The sequence below is a fragment of the Scyliorhinus canicula genome, chromosome 25 (genome assembly GCF_902713615.1).
Source record: "Scyliorhinus canicula chromosome 25, sScyCan1.1, whole genome shotgun sequence".
Classification (NCBI taxonomy): Eukaryota; Metazoa; Chordata; class Chondrichthyes; order Carcharhiniformes; family Scyliorhinidae; genus Scyliorhinus; species Scyliorhinus canicula.
Genome location: NC_052170.1, coordinates 15,700,000 through 15,713,908, shown reverse-complemented (window position 1 = coordinate 15,713,908; position 13,909 = coordinate 15,700,000). Strand labels below are relative to the sequence as shown.

The following is a 13,909-nucleotide window of genomic DNA, read 5'->3' as shown; positions in this document are numbered from 1 at the left end:
ATGGCTCCAGGAAAGGCAGGGGCTGCCGAGTTCTGCCGGCATCATCATCGCCTTCCAGTTTGCCTCCTCCTTCTGTAGAGTTGTAAGTACGAGCTGCTACCGGGTTTTTTAAATTCAGTCTCTTGCTGATGGTCCATCAGTTTCACCAATGTAATTTTTACATTGATGTCTCCACTATGCCATCATGTTTTGGATGGTCCCTCTGGTCTGTGGACTCATGGAGTGGTTCGTATTATGGGAATGCGTGACCTATCTCCCTTGGACAGACTGTAGATGCATTCTGTTACTTAATTCACGATATTCAAAGATAGAGAGAAATCAGGGAATTATAGCCCAACAGTGGGGAAAATGGTTGAATCCATTATCTAGGACTTTATAGCGGAACATTTAGAAAGCAGTGGCAGGATCAGTCAGAGTTGGCATGATTTATGAAGGGAAAATCATGCTTGACAAATCTGTTGGAATTCTTTGAAGAGGTAACCAGTACAGTCAACAAGGGGGAGCCAATCAATGTGGTATATTTGGACTGTCAGAAGGCGTTTGACAAAGTCCTGCATAAGAGATTATTGTGCAAAATTAAAGTGTATGGGATTGGAAGAAATGTATTGAGATGGATAGAAACTGGTTGGCAGAGAGGAAACAAAGAGTAAGAATTAATGGATCCTTTTGGATCCATTAATGGATCAGGGGCAGCACGGTAGCATAGTGGTTAGCACAATTGCTTCACAGCTCCAGGGTCCCAGGTTCGATTCCGGCTTGGGTCACTGTCTGTGCGGAGTCTGCACATCCTTCCCGTGTGTGCGTGGGTTTCCTCCGGGTGCTCCGGTTTCCTCCCACAGTCCAAAGATGTGCAGGTTAGGTAGATTGGCCATGATAAATTGCCCTTAGTGTCCAAAATTGCCCTTAGTGTTGGGTGGGGTTACTGAGTTATGGGGATAGGGTGGAGGTGTTGACCTTGGGTAGGGTACTCGTTCCAAGAGCCGGTGCAGACTCGATGGGCTGAATGGCCTCCTTCTGCACTGTAAATTCTATGATAATCTATGATTTTCAAATTGGCAGACAGTAACTATTGGGGTACCACAGGGATCGGTGCTGGGACCCCAGCTATTCACAATATATATTAATGATTTGAATGAGGGAACAAAATGTAACATCGCAAAGTTTGCAGATGATACCAAATTAGGTGGGAGGGTGGTAAGGAGAGATAAGGAGACACTTCTTCACACTGAGTAGTGAGCCTGTGCAATTCATGACCACAGGAAGTAGTTTATGCTAAAACTTTGAATATATTTAAGAAGCGGCTGGATGTAGCACTTGGGGAGAATGGGATCAAAGGCTATGGGGAGAAAGCAGAATTAGGCTATTAAGTTGGTTGATCAGCCATGATCTTGATGAATGGCGGAGCAGGCGTGAAGGGCCAAAAGGCCTCCTCCTGCTCCTATCTTCTATGTATCCATGTAACACTTGTTTATTAGTGGACGCAATGGGCTGAATGGCCTCCTTCTGCACTGTAGGGATTCTACATTCTATAGAGTAGGTATGTTGCTCCTGAACATGCTGTATTCCAGCCTCTCCCTCTCTCTCTCTCTCTCGAGCCCAACACATGACTGACTGATGTCATCATGATCTACGTCAAACATCAACGTCTCCATTCTGTTAGCCTGACACTACAATATCCACCTTGTCTTTGTTGAAGATGGGAATGCTCATGGAGCCTCCTCCCATTTACAGCTTACAGGTCCACAAGCATTCCTGACTGGGCTGTAGAGCTTTAATCTGACTTATTGACAAAGGAATCACATAACTTTGTCAATAACATCTTTGTTGGGACATTATTAGAATCAATTATCATGGAAGTAATGTTAGGAAATCTGGAAAGTCAAAATGTTATCTATCAGAGTCAGCATGGTTTTACGAAGGGCAAATCATGTTTGCCTAATTTGCTGGAGTTCTTCGAAGATGTAACAAGCAAAGTGGATAATGGGGATCCCGTAGATATAAGTCCTGTAGACTTCCGGAAGGTGTTTATAAGGTGCTGCACAAGGGCAGATCACATGGGATTTGGGGTAATTTATTAGTTTGGATAAAAGACTGGCTGATGGACACAAAACAGACTGTTGGGATTAAACTGATCTGATCTTTCTCTGGATGGCAACATGTAACTAGTGGGGTGTCATAGGTTACAGGTCCTTGAGCCCCAGCTATTTACAATCTACATAAACGACTTGGATACAGGCATAGGAGGTTCTATAGCCAAATTTGCAGACAACACAAAAATAGGTGGGACAACAATGGATACAGATAAGTTAGGAGAATGGGCCAAAATGTGGTAGATGGAGTTTAACGTAGATAGGTTTGAGGTCAAGCATTTTGGTCGGAAAAATGGGAAGGCAACTTATTATCTAAATGGGGAGAGATTTTGGGGTGATCCATGCAGAGGGATCTGTTTATGAGTCACAGAAAACAAGCATGCAGGTACAGCAGATAATAAAGAAAGCAAATGGAATGTCAGAATTTATAGCTAAAGGAATAGAGAATAAAGGTAGGGAAGTGTTGTTGCAACTATACAAGGCATTGGTGAGACAACACCTGCACAGTTTTGGTCCCTTATTTGAGGAAAGATGTAGTGACATTGGAGAAAGTTCAGAGGAGAGTCACTAGATTGATTCCAGAGATGAGGGGTTTGTCGTATGAAGAGAGATTGAACAGTTTATGCCTTTACTCTCTTGAGATTAGAAGATTGAGGGAAGATCAAATTGAGGATGGATAAAGTAGATGTGGAGCGGATGCTTCCTTTCGGGGGACAATCTAGAACAAGAGGTCATAGTCTTAAGATAAGAGGAAGCAAATTTAAAATTGAGTTGAGGAGAAATTACTTCTCCAAAAGGGTTGTGAATCTGTGGAACTCTCTACCCCAGACTGCAGTGGATGCTGGGACATTGAGTAAATTGAAGGAGGAGTTACAGATGTTAAATTGGGAATAGGTTGAAGGGTTATGGAGAACGGGAAAGAGGGTGGAGTTAAGGCCAGGATGAGATCAACCATGATCGAATGGCGGAGCAGACTCTATGGGACAAATGACCTAATTATCCTCCTATATCTTGTCAACTTATGTGGCTTCCACTATTGAACATGCATGAAACCCCTGTGTTGTGACTTCACCAGGTTGGTGCTGCTCCCAGCATGCTCTTGAATAAGGGCTGGTCTCCGGCTTGATAATGATGAATGAGTGAAGCATATGTTCAGCAATGAGATATTAGATTGTGTTTGAATACAATTCTGCGGGTGGTGATGAATCGTGGCTACCTGATGGATGTTTGCTTTCGGGCTGCTGGGCCTGTTGTTGATCTATCCCACTAACCTTGCTGGCAGATAACATGAAGGAGGGTACGCTCAGTGTGTAGATGGGATTTGATCTCTCCAAGGACTGTGCAGTGGTCTCCCTGACAATGCTGTCACAGACTTACACATCTGCCCACACATAAACCAAGCCAAGAGCAATAACTAGGTTTTTCGCTCATGGTGATTCTCTCAGCGCTTGCCACAAGCTGATGGCTGAAGACTCAGTCAGCTCGCTCAGAAGCAGCATTACCAGACCACTCCTGGTGATGGTGATTGAAGTTCCCCCTGTGTCTATATTACTCACAATTCTAATCTCTCGCTGATCTCTCTCTCTCTGTGATGCAGGATGATGACATTTAAAGCCATTGCTCAAATGTTTGTCTTGGGCTGTCCTTGGATTTTGGGAATTGTGCAGATTCCGGGAGACACCGTGATGCCCGCTATAACCTCCCTTGTCAACGGTCTCCAGGGCACCTTCATCTTCATCCTGCTTTGTGTGTTAAATCCCAAGGTATGGTGTGTACAATAAAGGGTTAATGGTTCTGTTAATGAGACAATGATGTTAATGATGATGTAAGCATGACACCAAAAGCCTCCAAGTGAGCAAAATGCAGAATAATCTGTGTCCAAGAAAACCGTGTATTACCATGTGGTCTTTGTAAAAGAGTTCTAATGATTTGTTTAAGAAACACAATGTAACCACTATCAAGTTGCTCGTAGAATAAGGAAATCCTCATCAAGACATGGTAACCAGATCGAAAAAGAACGTTGTCTCAGTTGGTCACAAGGCGATGTGAAACTGAGGCTCCTTCTATCCTCTGAGAAAGACCTAAACAATCCCATGACACTATTCTGAAGACGTTCAGAGCAGTTCTCCCTGGAGTTTGAGCCAATATTTATCCCTCTATCAACGTCACAAAAGCAGATTACGTGTCATTATCACACTGCAGTTTGTGGGAGCTTGCTCCATGCACATTAGCCACTCTCTTTCCCACATTGCAACAGTGACAGCATGTCAAAATGACACCATTGGCTGTGATGAGCTTTGGGTAGCCCTGACTTCATGAAAGCACGATAAAAGTGCATGTCTTTATTTCATGTAAACATCTCCAACCTTTCTGAACCTTCCAGTATTAAAGCGCGCAAATCACAGAGACGTATAATAAGCAAAGAAAGTACAATTCATTGCATATGAACAAGGGCGATGCGGTGGCACACGGACATGGGTTACATTCCGACCTCAGGTCACTCCCTGTATGGAGTGTGCACCTTCTCCCCGTGTCTGCACGGGTTTCCTCCGGGTGCTCCAGTTTCCTCCCACAGCCCAAAGATGTGTGGGTTAGGTGGATTGGCCATGATAAATTGCCCCTTTGTGGCGAGGGATGTGCAGGTTAGATTATGGGGTTGGGGCGGGGTGGGCATGGATAAAGTGCCCCTTCAATGGGTCGTGCAGGCCTCGATGAGCCAAATGGACTCCTTCTGCACTATAGGGATTCTATGATTCTATTCTTTTATGATAGTGGCCAGACACCCGTTATTGGGGGCGGGGGGGGGGGGGGGGGGGGGGGGGGCATTCCTGCAGAGAAGGCCTGATGATGTAGGTAAGGGAGAGAGAGGGTACCTCAAGATGGATGCGGCCTCCCAGCACCTTTCAAATTGTTGAAATTAAGAATGGCCACAGTTGCCCGAGGGAAACAGGCGATAGCTGCATCTATTTCAAAGTTGGCTGTGGGGAGGGTGGGTTGTTGAACAGGCGATACGGAGCACTGATTCATGGTGCCTCCTTTCACTGGCCATATTGGATTGGATTGGATTTGTTTATTGTCACGTGTACCGAGGTACAGTGAAAAGTATTTTTCTGCGAGCAGCTCAACAGATCATTAAGTACATGAAAAGAAAAGGGAATAAAAGAAAATACATAATAGGGCAACATAAGGTACACAATGTAACTACGTAAGCACTGTCATCGGATGAAGCATACAGGGTGTAGTGTTAATGAGGTCAGTCCATAAGAGGGTTTAGGAGTCTGGTAACAGCGGGGAAGAAGCTGTTTTTGAGTCTGTTCATGCGTATTCTCAGACTTCTGTATCTCCTGCCCGATGGAAGAAGTTGGAAGAGTGAGTAAGCCTGGTGGGAGGGGTCTTTGGTAATGCTGCCCGCTTTCCCCAGGCAGCAGGAGGTGTAGATGGAGTCAATGGATGGAAATTCATGAAAATTCCATTTGATTCACAAAAGTTGCCTTCATCGGCCCCTGAATTGCCTTAATTTTCTACATGTAACATGCGGGCAGGTAGCCATTGTACTTTACCCAGCTTCTTTGGAAATGGCCTGGAAACAGGAAGATGCCAGCAATCCGGTACGCCACTACCCCCCAGCAATTTATCAACCTCCAGTCACAACCCATATAACTTCATCAATCCAGCTCATAGTCACTGCATAAATTAACTATATTTAAATCCCATCTAATTTATGCCAAGAGGACGTTTACTCTGAACATTATTCACTGTTGCTCATTCTGGGCGAGTGTGCTTTACACTCAATTAGCTCTTTTATTCCTTAGCTCTAAAGTCGCCAGGTATCTTTATGATACCACCACAAGGTTAAAGTTCAAGTTCAGATCAATGACTCAATACACCAGTTAGTAAGTTCAAACAAGACATATTTATTATGACACAGTTATTTACTACTCATGCATATAATACTAAGACTAAACTGTTCCTACCACTACTAGGCCAATACTTACCTGGAATAAGGGAACTGCCGGATCAGGGAACAATGGCCTCTTGCTCTGTCCTGGATCTGCAGGCTTCCAGTTGGTGTGGACTAAAGGGGTCAGGAGTGTCTATTCTTATAGCGGGTGTTGTATGACACTTACTTGTCGGTGTAGCAATTGGCCAGGCCTCTCCTGCTCACGTTCAAGTTCCTGGAGAGCTGCTGCAAAGGTGTTCTGCTGGGAGGGCCGACTAAGAGAGAGAGCTGGGGTCGGGGGTCTCTGTCTTATACTGTTTTGGGTTTCGCGCCCATCTGGGCGGACCCTCTATAAACTTGCAATCGATTGGGTTTCTTCCCAATCGATTGATTTGAATTTCCCCAATAACGGGGCTGTTCCTCGATCACTGGGCGGTTCTTGGGGTTGTTTGTATCTTATTGTCCGGGACTCCTGCTGGCGCCGAAGAGTCTAGCTTGGCCTTTGTTATTCTTAATTGTGTCCATTGTGCCCGGGAATCACCGGGAATCGCTCAATTAATATGCGCAGCTTGCTAGTTTCTATGCTGTCTGGTTTATTCACAGACAGAATCCACAGAGAGGTTCTGCAACCTGCTTGCCTCTCTGACATTGTCCAATTTTCCCTGCATGCAACTCAATGTTCCATTTTATGTCGGGAAGTGGCCAGCTTCGGTGGCTACATCACATGACAAGGTCACACATTGGGTACAAATTCCTAATTGTTTGATTTTGGTTACATGTCGCTGAATTGCTGACTGCGTGTTGCATTGTGAATTAAGGTGAGGGCCGAGTATCGAAAATGTTTTGCCAGGATGTGTAAGACAAAGGACACAAGGGCTTCACCGACGGATGCTGGCGAAACAATGACAACCATGTCGGTAAGTAGGCTTTGGTTGGCATCTTAAATAGAATCACCCTGTAAGACGTAGCTATAATCATATATATATATTCGTCCATTCAATGTGAGCATCACTGGTTGGGCCATTCCTGAGGGTATTTAAGAGTCAACCACATTGCTCGTGGTTCTGGAGTCACGTGTAGACCAGACCAGGTAAGGATGGCAGATTTCCCTCCCCAAAGGGCACTATGACAATCAACAATGATTTCATGGTCATCATTGAGACTTTTAATTCCAGATTTTTATTGAATTCCAATTCACCATCTACCCTGGTCAAATTCAAACCCAGGTCTCCAGAAAGTTACCCTGGGTCCCTGGATTACTAGTCCAGCAATAATACTATTATGCCACTGCCTCCCCTATTAAGGAAACGTACTGGCAAAAAGATAATCCATGAGGACTACTTCAATAAGATAAAGTCAGGACAAATTTACAAATTTCTACAATAAGCAATTGCAATAAACTCAAACAGTGGTTTAAAACCTAACTTGGACTATAGTAAAGTCGCCATATTTCCCATGACTGGATGGGGGAGTGCTCAGTGATTTATTTTCTTGCAGCCTTTGGTTTTTAGATTCTTCTCTGTTTTTCTCTCTTTCGCTCTCTCCCTTCTCCCATGTCTTGTTTGCTCATGTCTTCATTTCTCCACTGCACAAATCTGATTGGGAAGCCCTCTTTCATCCTGGCACTAATCCAATTGACCCCTCCTTTCCCCAATCAACTTCAGCCTCGGGTGTTCATGCTTTTCTTGACCAACCAGGAATAATTTCCGTGGCTGTTGCTAGCCTTACACATTTATGTATTGCCCTTTGTATTTACCATTGTATCTTAACGTTTTTACATATCGTAGTTTCTTACCTCGTGGAGTCAGACATCTACGTTCCATTGTTACTCGAGCAGTTTGGCACAGACAGCCTTCAAGGTATCAATTTGTGTTCCAGTGAGCAGCAGAACATAAGATAGCATTCCCATGGTCACACTGCCTTGGCATCATTCTCCACTATGGCCTATTTCCTAAGTTTTCCCTCTCCAACATACTACCAAGACAACTTCCTAATAAAGTCACATATTAGTTTAATAATAAAGTTAGATTTTAACAATTATTATTCTGGTTAGTGACGTATTAATCTTACATTGTAGAGCTGAAAGCAATGATGAAGCTGCTGTTCTCACTGGCTGTTCTATGGAGATCTAATGGATGAAGAAATGAAGACCACCATCATCTTTGCTAGTGATGAAAATTCTGTTATTGCCGTCTTTTGTCTGATATGTGGGAGTCGTGGTCCTCGACTTAGTCTGGGGGCAATGCAGTTAGCGAACTCTATGTTTTATTAACATGATGCTAACTAATTTACAAGGTGGTCTCCACACAATGCTGTAGATGGAACTATCTCTCCCCAAGCTCTGCTACCATGCAATGTTATATGTCAGGTGATGTAGGCTATATGTTTACATTTAACGTTAACTCTTTATACTACAAGAATGGACTTTTCCAAGATGTTAGAACCATCCTGCACTGAAATACTTGCAAGTTACCATGGAAATGAGCTGTTCGGTCCAACCAGTTTGTGTCGATGTTTACCTTCCAGGAGAAGAAATAGTTCTAATCACATTTATCCACTTTATTCCAAACTTCCTGTCAACCCATTACCTTCAGACATTTGTCAAGCATTATCTCAAAAGTCTTCTCCGCCCGAACCACCAACCCTGGTAGTGAATCCCACAGCCTCATAGCCCTCAGTATGAAGAAATGCCCTCTGTTTAAAATCTTGTCCATTTAATCCTGTATATATTAACCTTTCAACTGCTGGAAATATCATCGTTCTACATAATTTGTCTTTTCAGAATTTCAAACCTTTCAATCATGTGAACCTAGGAACAGCGGGAGGCGATTCAGCCCCTCAAGCCCATTCTGCCATTCAGTTAGATCATGGCTGATGCTAGACCTCTACTCCACCTCTCCACCTTTTCTTCATATCTCATCAGATCCTTAGACAACAACAATCAATTGAAGCCAGCATTGAAGATTTCAATTGATCACCAGTATCCAGAGCCTTGCTTTCTGTTTAAAAAAAAGCTTCTCGATTTCGGTCCTAAATGACTGAGGTCGAGTTGATAACTCCTCAGAATTTGAAACATTTCACGCCTTCTTGCAGCAAGGCCTGGACATTCAGACCTGTGGCCATAATGTTCACATTACACTAGTGGCAGGCAAAGATTATCTTCAACTAGAGAGAATCTAACCATCGCCCTTTGACATTTAATGGCAATACCATCGCTGAACCCTTCCTCCATTATCAACATCCTGGAGGTTACCATTAAGCAGAAACAGACTGGACCAGCCATATAATTACTGTGGATACAAAAGCAGAGACTGGGAATTTTGCAGTGTCTAACTCACCTCCTGTCTCCTCAGGGAATGCCCACTACTTGCTAAGCAATGGCCCACAACTTCTGCAGAGTGGCAATCTCTGTCAGATTGCTACTCTCGCCAGACTTACCTGTGCTGGTCGGACCCAGTTGGAGAGGAGGTGGGAGCGAGGAGCGGCTAAGTCTGGAAGGGAGGAAGGCGGGTCAGTGAGGGAGGGATCAGTCAGAGGGGGTGTGGGGTCAGTCCGGGAGGAAGGGAGGAAGGAGGTAGAGTCAGTCTGAATGTGGCTCAGTTCGGCAGGGGTCGGGGTCAGGTCGGGCCGGGGATTGGTCAGGTTGGTGGGAGGGGGGTCAGGCTGGGGGCGAGGTGGGGTGGTCGGGCCGGGTATGGGAGGAATCATGTTTGTGCGGGGTGTCCCTTGTGAGGCTGGGTCTGGATGTTTAAATAGTTATTCTGGAGTTCAAAGTTTTTTTTTCCTTTCTAACTCTTTCACAGTAACTCTTAGGGTAAAACTGGCAGAAGAATCTGAAGTTAGCAATTTAAATCGCGTCCCTTATGTGGGAAGTTCGGAGAGGGATTCTCAGCACATCATAGGGGTACCGTCTAAGTGTGACCCTGGGGAACCCGGAGGTTATTTCACTTTGATGGAATACTCTGCACTTGCCTGGATGAGCTCAGTTCCAGCAACACTCAAGAATTTTGGCATCATCCAAGATAAAGCCCTATTTGATTTGCTTCAGTTTGATGCCCTGTCTGAAAAATGGCAATGCATCGCTCGCTTAGCACTGCAACGGTCTGTTAGCCTAGACTTGGTGCTTGGGTCTGTGGAACAGGACCAAGACTTTCCAATTCAGAGGTGAGAGTGCAATAGCCACTGATCCTCAGCTAATTCCAGAAACCCTGGATAATATCTTTTGCCTCCCAATATATCACAAGCTCAGTTGGCTGGACAGCCGATCCGTGATGTGGAGCGACTCCAACAGAGTGGATTCAATTCCCGTACCGGCCTCACCTTCTCAACCCTGCCCCTCGCCAGAGATGTGGTGACCCTCACTCAGGTTAAATCACCACCAGTCAGCTCTCAGGCGGGGGGAGCAACCTATGTTCCTCTGGGACTGTGATGAGATTTGAATACATATCACAAGCCCACTTGTAATGTACTTAAACTTTGGAATAGATTCTTCACCACAGCTGCAGATAGAAATTATAGAATAAATTTAGCAATAGTAACTAGGAAGAAATCCCAGGCAGGCGGCACGTGTCACAGTGGATGGCAATGCTGCCGACGGCGCTGAGGACCCGGGTTCGAATCCCAGCCCTGGGTCACTGTCCGTATGGAGTTTGCACATTCTACCCGTGTCTGCGTGGGTTTCATCCCCACAATCCAAAGATGTGCAGGTTAGGTGTTTTGGCCATGCCAAATTGCCCCTTAATTGGAAAAAAAATGGAATTGTGTACTGTAAAGTAAATAGGAAGAAATCCTGCAGATCAGGCCCCAGACTTGAATTTACATGGATCTCTTTGTTCAATGGCCCAGGAGATGTCATCTTGCTGATGAGATGCGGTCAGCCTGAATGAATTTGAAGCTTCCATCTGCTCCGAAACTCAGTCAGAAATGTCTCATCCACCAGGCCCCGCCGAATGTGGGAATTTGCGCTGACAGGTTGTGAGGACTCCATTAGCTGTGGCCGAAGCGACAACAACAGAAACGGGCAGCAGGGAGGGAAACAGGCAGACAGGGTGAAGAGGAGCAGGGGGAGGGAAGGAAGGAAGGACGGATCAGACACACTTTGTGAGGGAGGAGACACTAACCTGAGGGTAAGCGGAGCCCTGGTGGTGACAGACAGACAGACGGGTGGGGGGGTCACCGCCAGCGGCCCTGGGCGGGCAACAGGGAAAAGCCTGGGAAACCCCACGGCGGGCGACCGTTAGGATCCGCTCGTGCCCAAGCCAGCCCAACCGCTGCCGGAGCCGCCAGTCACCCACCCCCCGTTACCTCCACACCCAGTCACCACCTCACACCCAGTCACCTCCACCCAGAGTCACCCCCCTTCCCCGCCTGAGCCTCCAGTCACCCTCCCCAAGTCACCCCCCGCCAGTCACCCACCCCCCCCCAGTCACCCCACCCGAGGCCCCAGTAAAAAAAAAGAAATGTCTCATCCAGATCCGATTGACAAGCAAATGCAGGACATCACACCAATGGGGCCGAGCTTCCCAGAAACAATCTCCAGGATGATCTCCAATCTAGATTCAGTCTGGTTACCTAGTCCAAACATCACATGCTGCTAACAACATAGGAACAGGATGTGGAGATGCCGGACTGGGGTGGGCACAGTAAGAAGTCTTACAACACCAGGTTAAAGTCCAACAGGTTTGTTTTGAATCACTAGCTTTCGGAGCACAGCTCCTTCCTCAGGTCATAGGAATAGGGGTAGGCCATTCAGCCGGTCAAGCCTGCTCTACCATTCATCATAGCTGATTGGACAATTCAATGCCTTTTACACCCACTATCCCCATAACCTTTTATGTTATTGTTAATCAGAAATCTATCAAGCTCTACCGTAAACATACTCAATGACTGAGCTTCCACAGCCCTCTGGGATCGACAGTTAGGGGGAGGCAACTCATTTGAAATAAAAGAAAAATAAACATCCAGTAATGTCTCTTTCCAAAAATCGGTTAAATAACGAACATTGAAAATTGAAAGAAAGGATGGATAATGTTTGAGGTCACGTAGCGGATGGAGATGGCATCATGCCAAGTTCTCCACCACTTTCGATTCTGTACAAAAATTTAACCATTTCAGCAAGCAGGTCATCTGCACAAAGAAATATACATCTCTAAGCCTAGCTAATGCCTCTAAATTAATCAGTGGAAATTGACTTAAATGGAAAGACACAGATAAAGTTTTCGAAGGAGAATGAAAAATTTTGTTCAGTATTTTAATTGAGCTCCATTTTAGAAAAAGAGTGAGAGGATTTGACAGAGACAGAGAGAGAGAGGGACTGATAGAGACAGCGAAAGTTGAGAGAGTGAAAGAGAGCGAGTCCGGGAGAGACAGAGATGGGGAGAGGTAGTTAGATAAAGAGATAGAGCGACAAGAGTTCCAGAGACAGACAGTTACGTAGAGAGAGAGGGAGTTTTAGGCATCTAAACTTTGTTCTGAACTATTCACTGTCTCTGTATTCGTGTTTCATTTTCAGACTTTGACTTTTAAAAGTTTTGTTACGAGCTGTGATTATTTGAAAGCTTCAAATTGTCTACGCATTGCCTTTAAAGATTATAGTTTGAGTACAGTTAACTATTTTTTCTTTTCAAAGGCTATCATTGGCATTTCCAGGGTAATTTTGATACACAAGGAATTTTAATCAGTGTGCAAAATCACGTATGTAAGAATAAGAAAATATTAGTTTTATGGTGTTCAGTGGAGGTTAGGATAGTTGAAATACATATGACAAATATGATCAAGCCGGTGTTTCATTAGTTCAGGGTTAAAACTTCCCTGACACAAATAATCATCAGTAGGGTGAAACTAACCTGTCTCACAACGCAGATGTTTTAATTATGAGATTGCAGAATTACTTAATAACGACAGATGGGTAAATGAAATATGTCCATGATCATGCCCGTCTGGGAAAGAACCACGATACAGCGCAAAATTGGTTTAGTCAGAGATTCAATAACATATTGTGTTTGTTGAAAGACTTGATAACGGGAATTTGGCAGCACTCCAACTTTTACTCCCAGCCCATTTGAGTGAAAAATATAAAAAAACGTTTAGATATGCGAATGGCATCATTCCAATTTATCCACCCACTATACGCCCCTTTTTGTCTCTGCAAGAAAATAAACCCTTTCAACAAGCTTTTGTGTGTAATCCAGAAGATATCTTGACACTCCCATGCTGGGTTTGCCTGTGAGCTCTGGCCCTTTTAATTCTGATAAAGTAATGAACTGTCCACACAGCTGAAGATGCATTTTAATTGGAACTTACAAATCTTAAGTTTTGAATTTTCAGGTTTTCTCAGATTAATTAAGCCACTCTGTCCCATGCAGAATGGATCTTTGAGCAAGAACACCCTGGACATGATTGCATGTCACTTATAAAGGACGATTCGTCTGTCAGGGAGGACCTATCGGATGCCCCTCTTAACGACCCAGACCTGACCATGTTCACAGATGGAAGTGCTTCCATCGGTGAAAGGGGGGAGTGGTTATCAGGATATGCTATAGTCAACCAGGGTAGGGAGACAGTAGAATCAGCAGCATCTGAAACTCCATTCTCAGCCCAACAAGCAGAATTGTTCGCACTAATACGCGCATGCGCACTAGGAGCAGGCAAAAAAGTAAATATTTATACAGACTCCAGATATGCCTTTGGAGTCGTACATGACTTTGGACAATTATGGAAGAATAGAGGATTCTTAACATCCGCTGGCACCCCAATTTCCCATCAACAGCTGGTGACCCAGTTACTCCAAGCTCTTATGCTCCCAGAAAAGGTAGCAATGATAAAGTGTACTGCCCATATGAAAGGAAACACTCCAGTAGATGAAGGAAATAGGCAGGCA

General features: G+C 44.7%; 1 protein-coding gene across 1 annotated transcript in view; it reads left to right on the top strand.

Moving 5' to 3' along the window:
* The window catches only part of LOC119957244 (adhesion G protein-coupled receptor E2-like), a 72,392-nt gene extending 62,811 nt beyond the window's left edge, over positions 1–9,581 (top strand). Inside the window, exons 13-15 of the mRNA XM_038785089.1 lie at positions 3,688–3,853; positions 6,849–6,947; positions 8,108–9,581. Of these exons, the coding sequence (XP_038641017.1) occupies positions 3,688–3,853; positions 6,849–6,947; positions 8,108–8,113 (271 nt within the window). The 3' untranslated portion in view covers positions 8,114–9,581. The remainder of the gene's footprint in view (positions 1–3,687; positions 3,854–6,848; positions 6,948–8,107) is intronic.
* Positions 9,582–13,909: the final 4,328 nt, after the last annotated feature.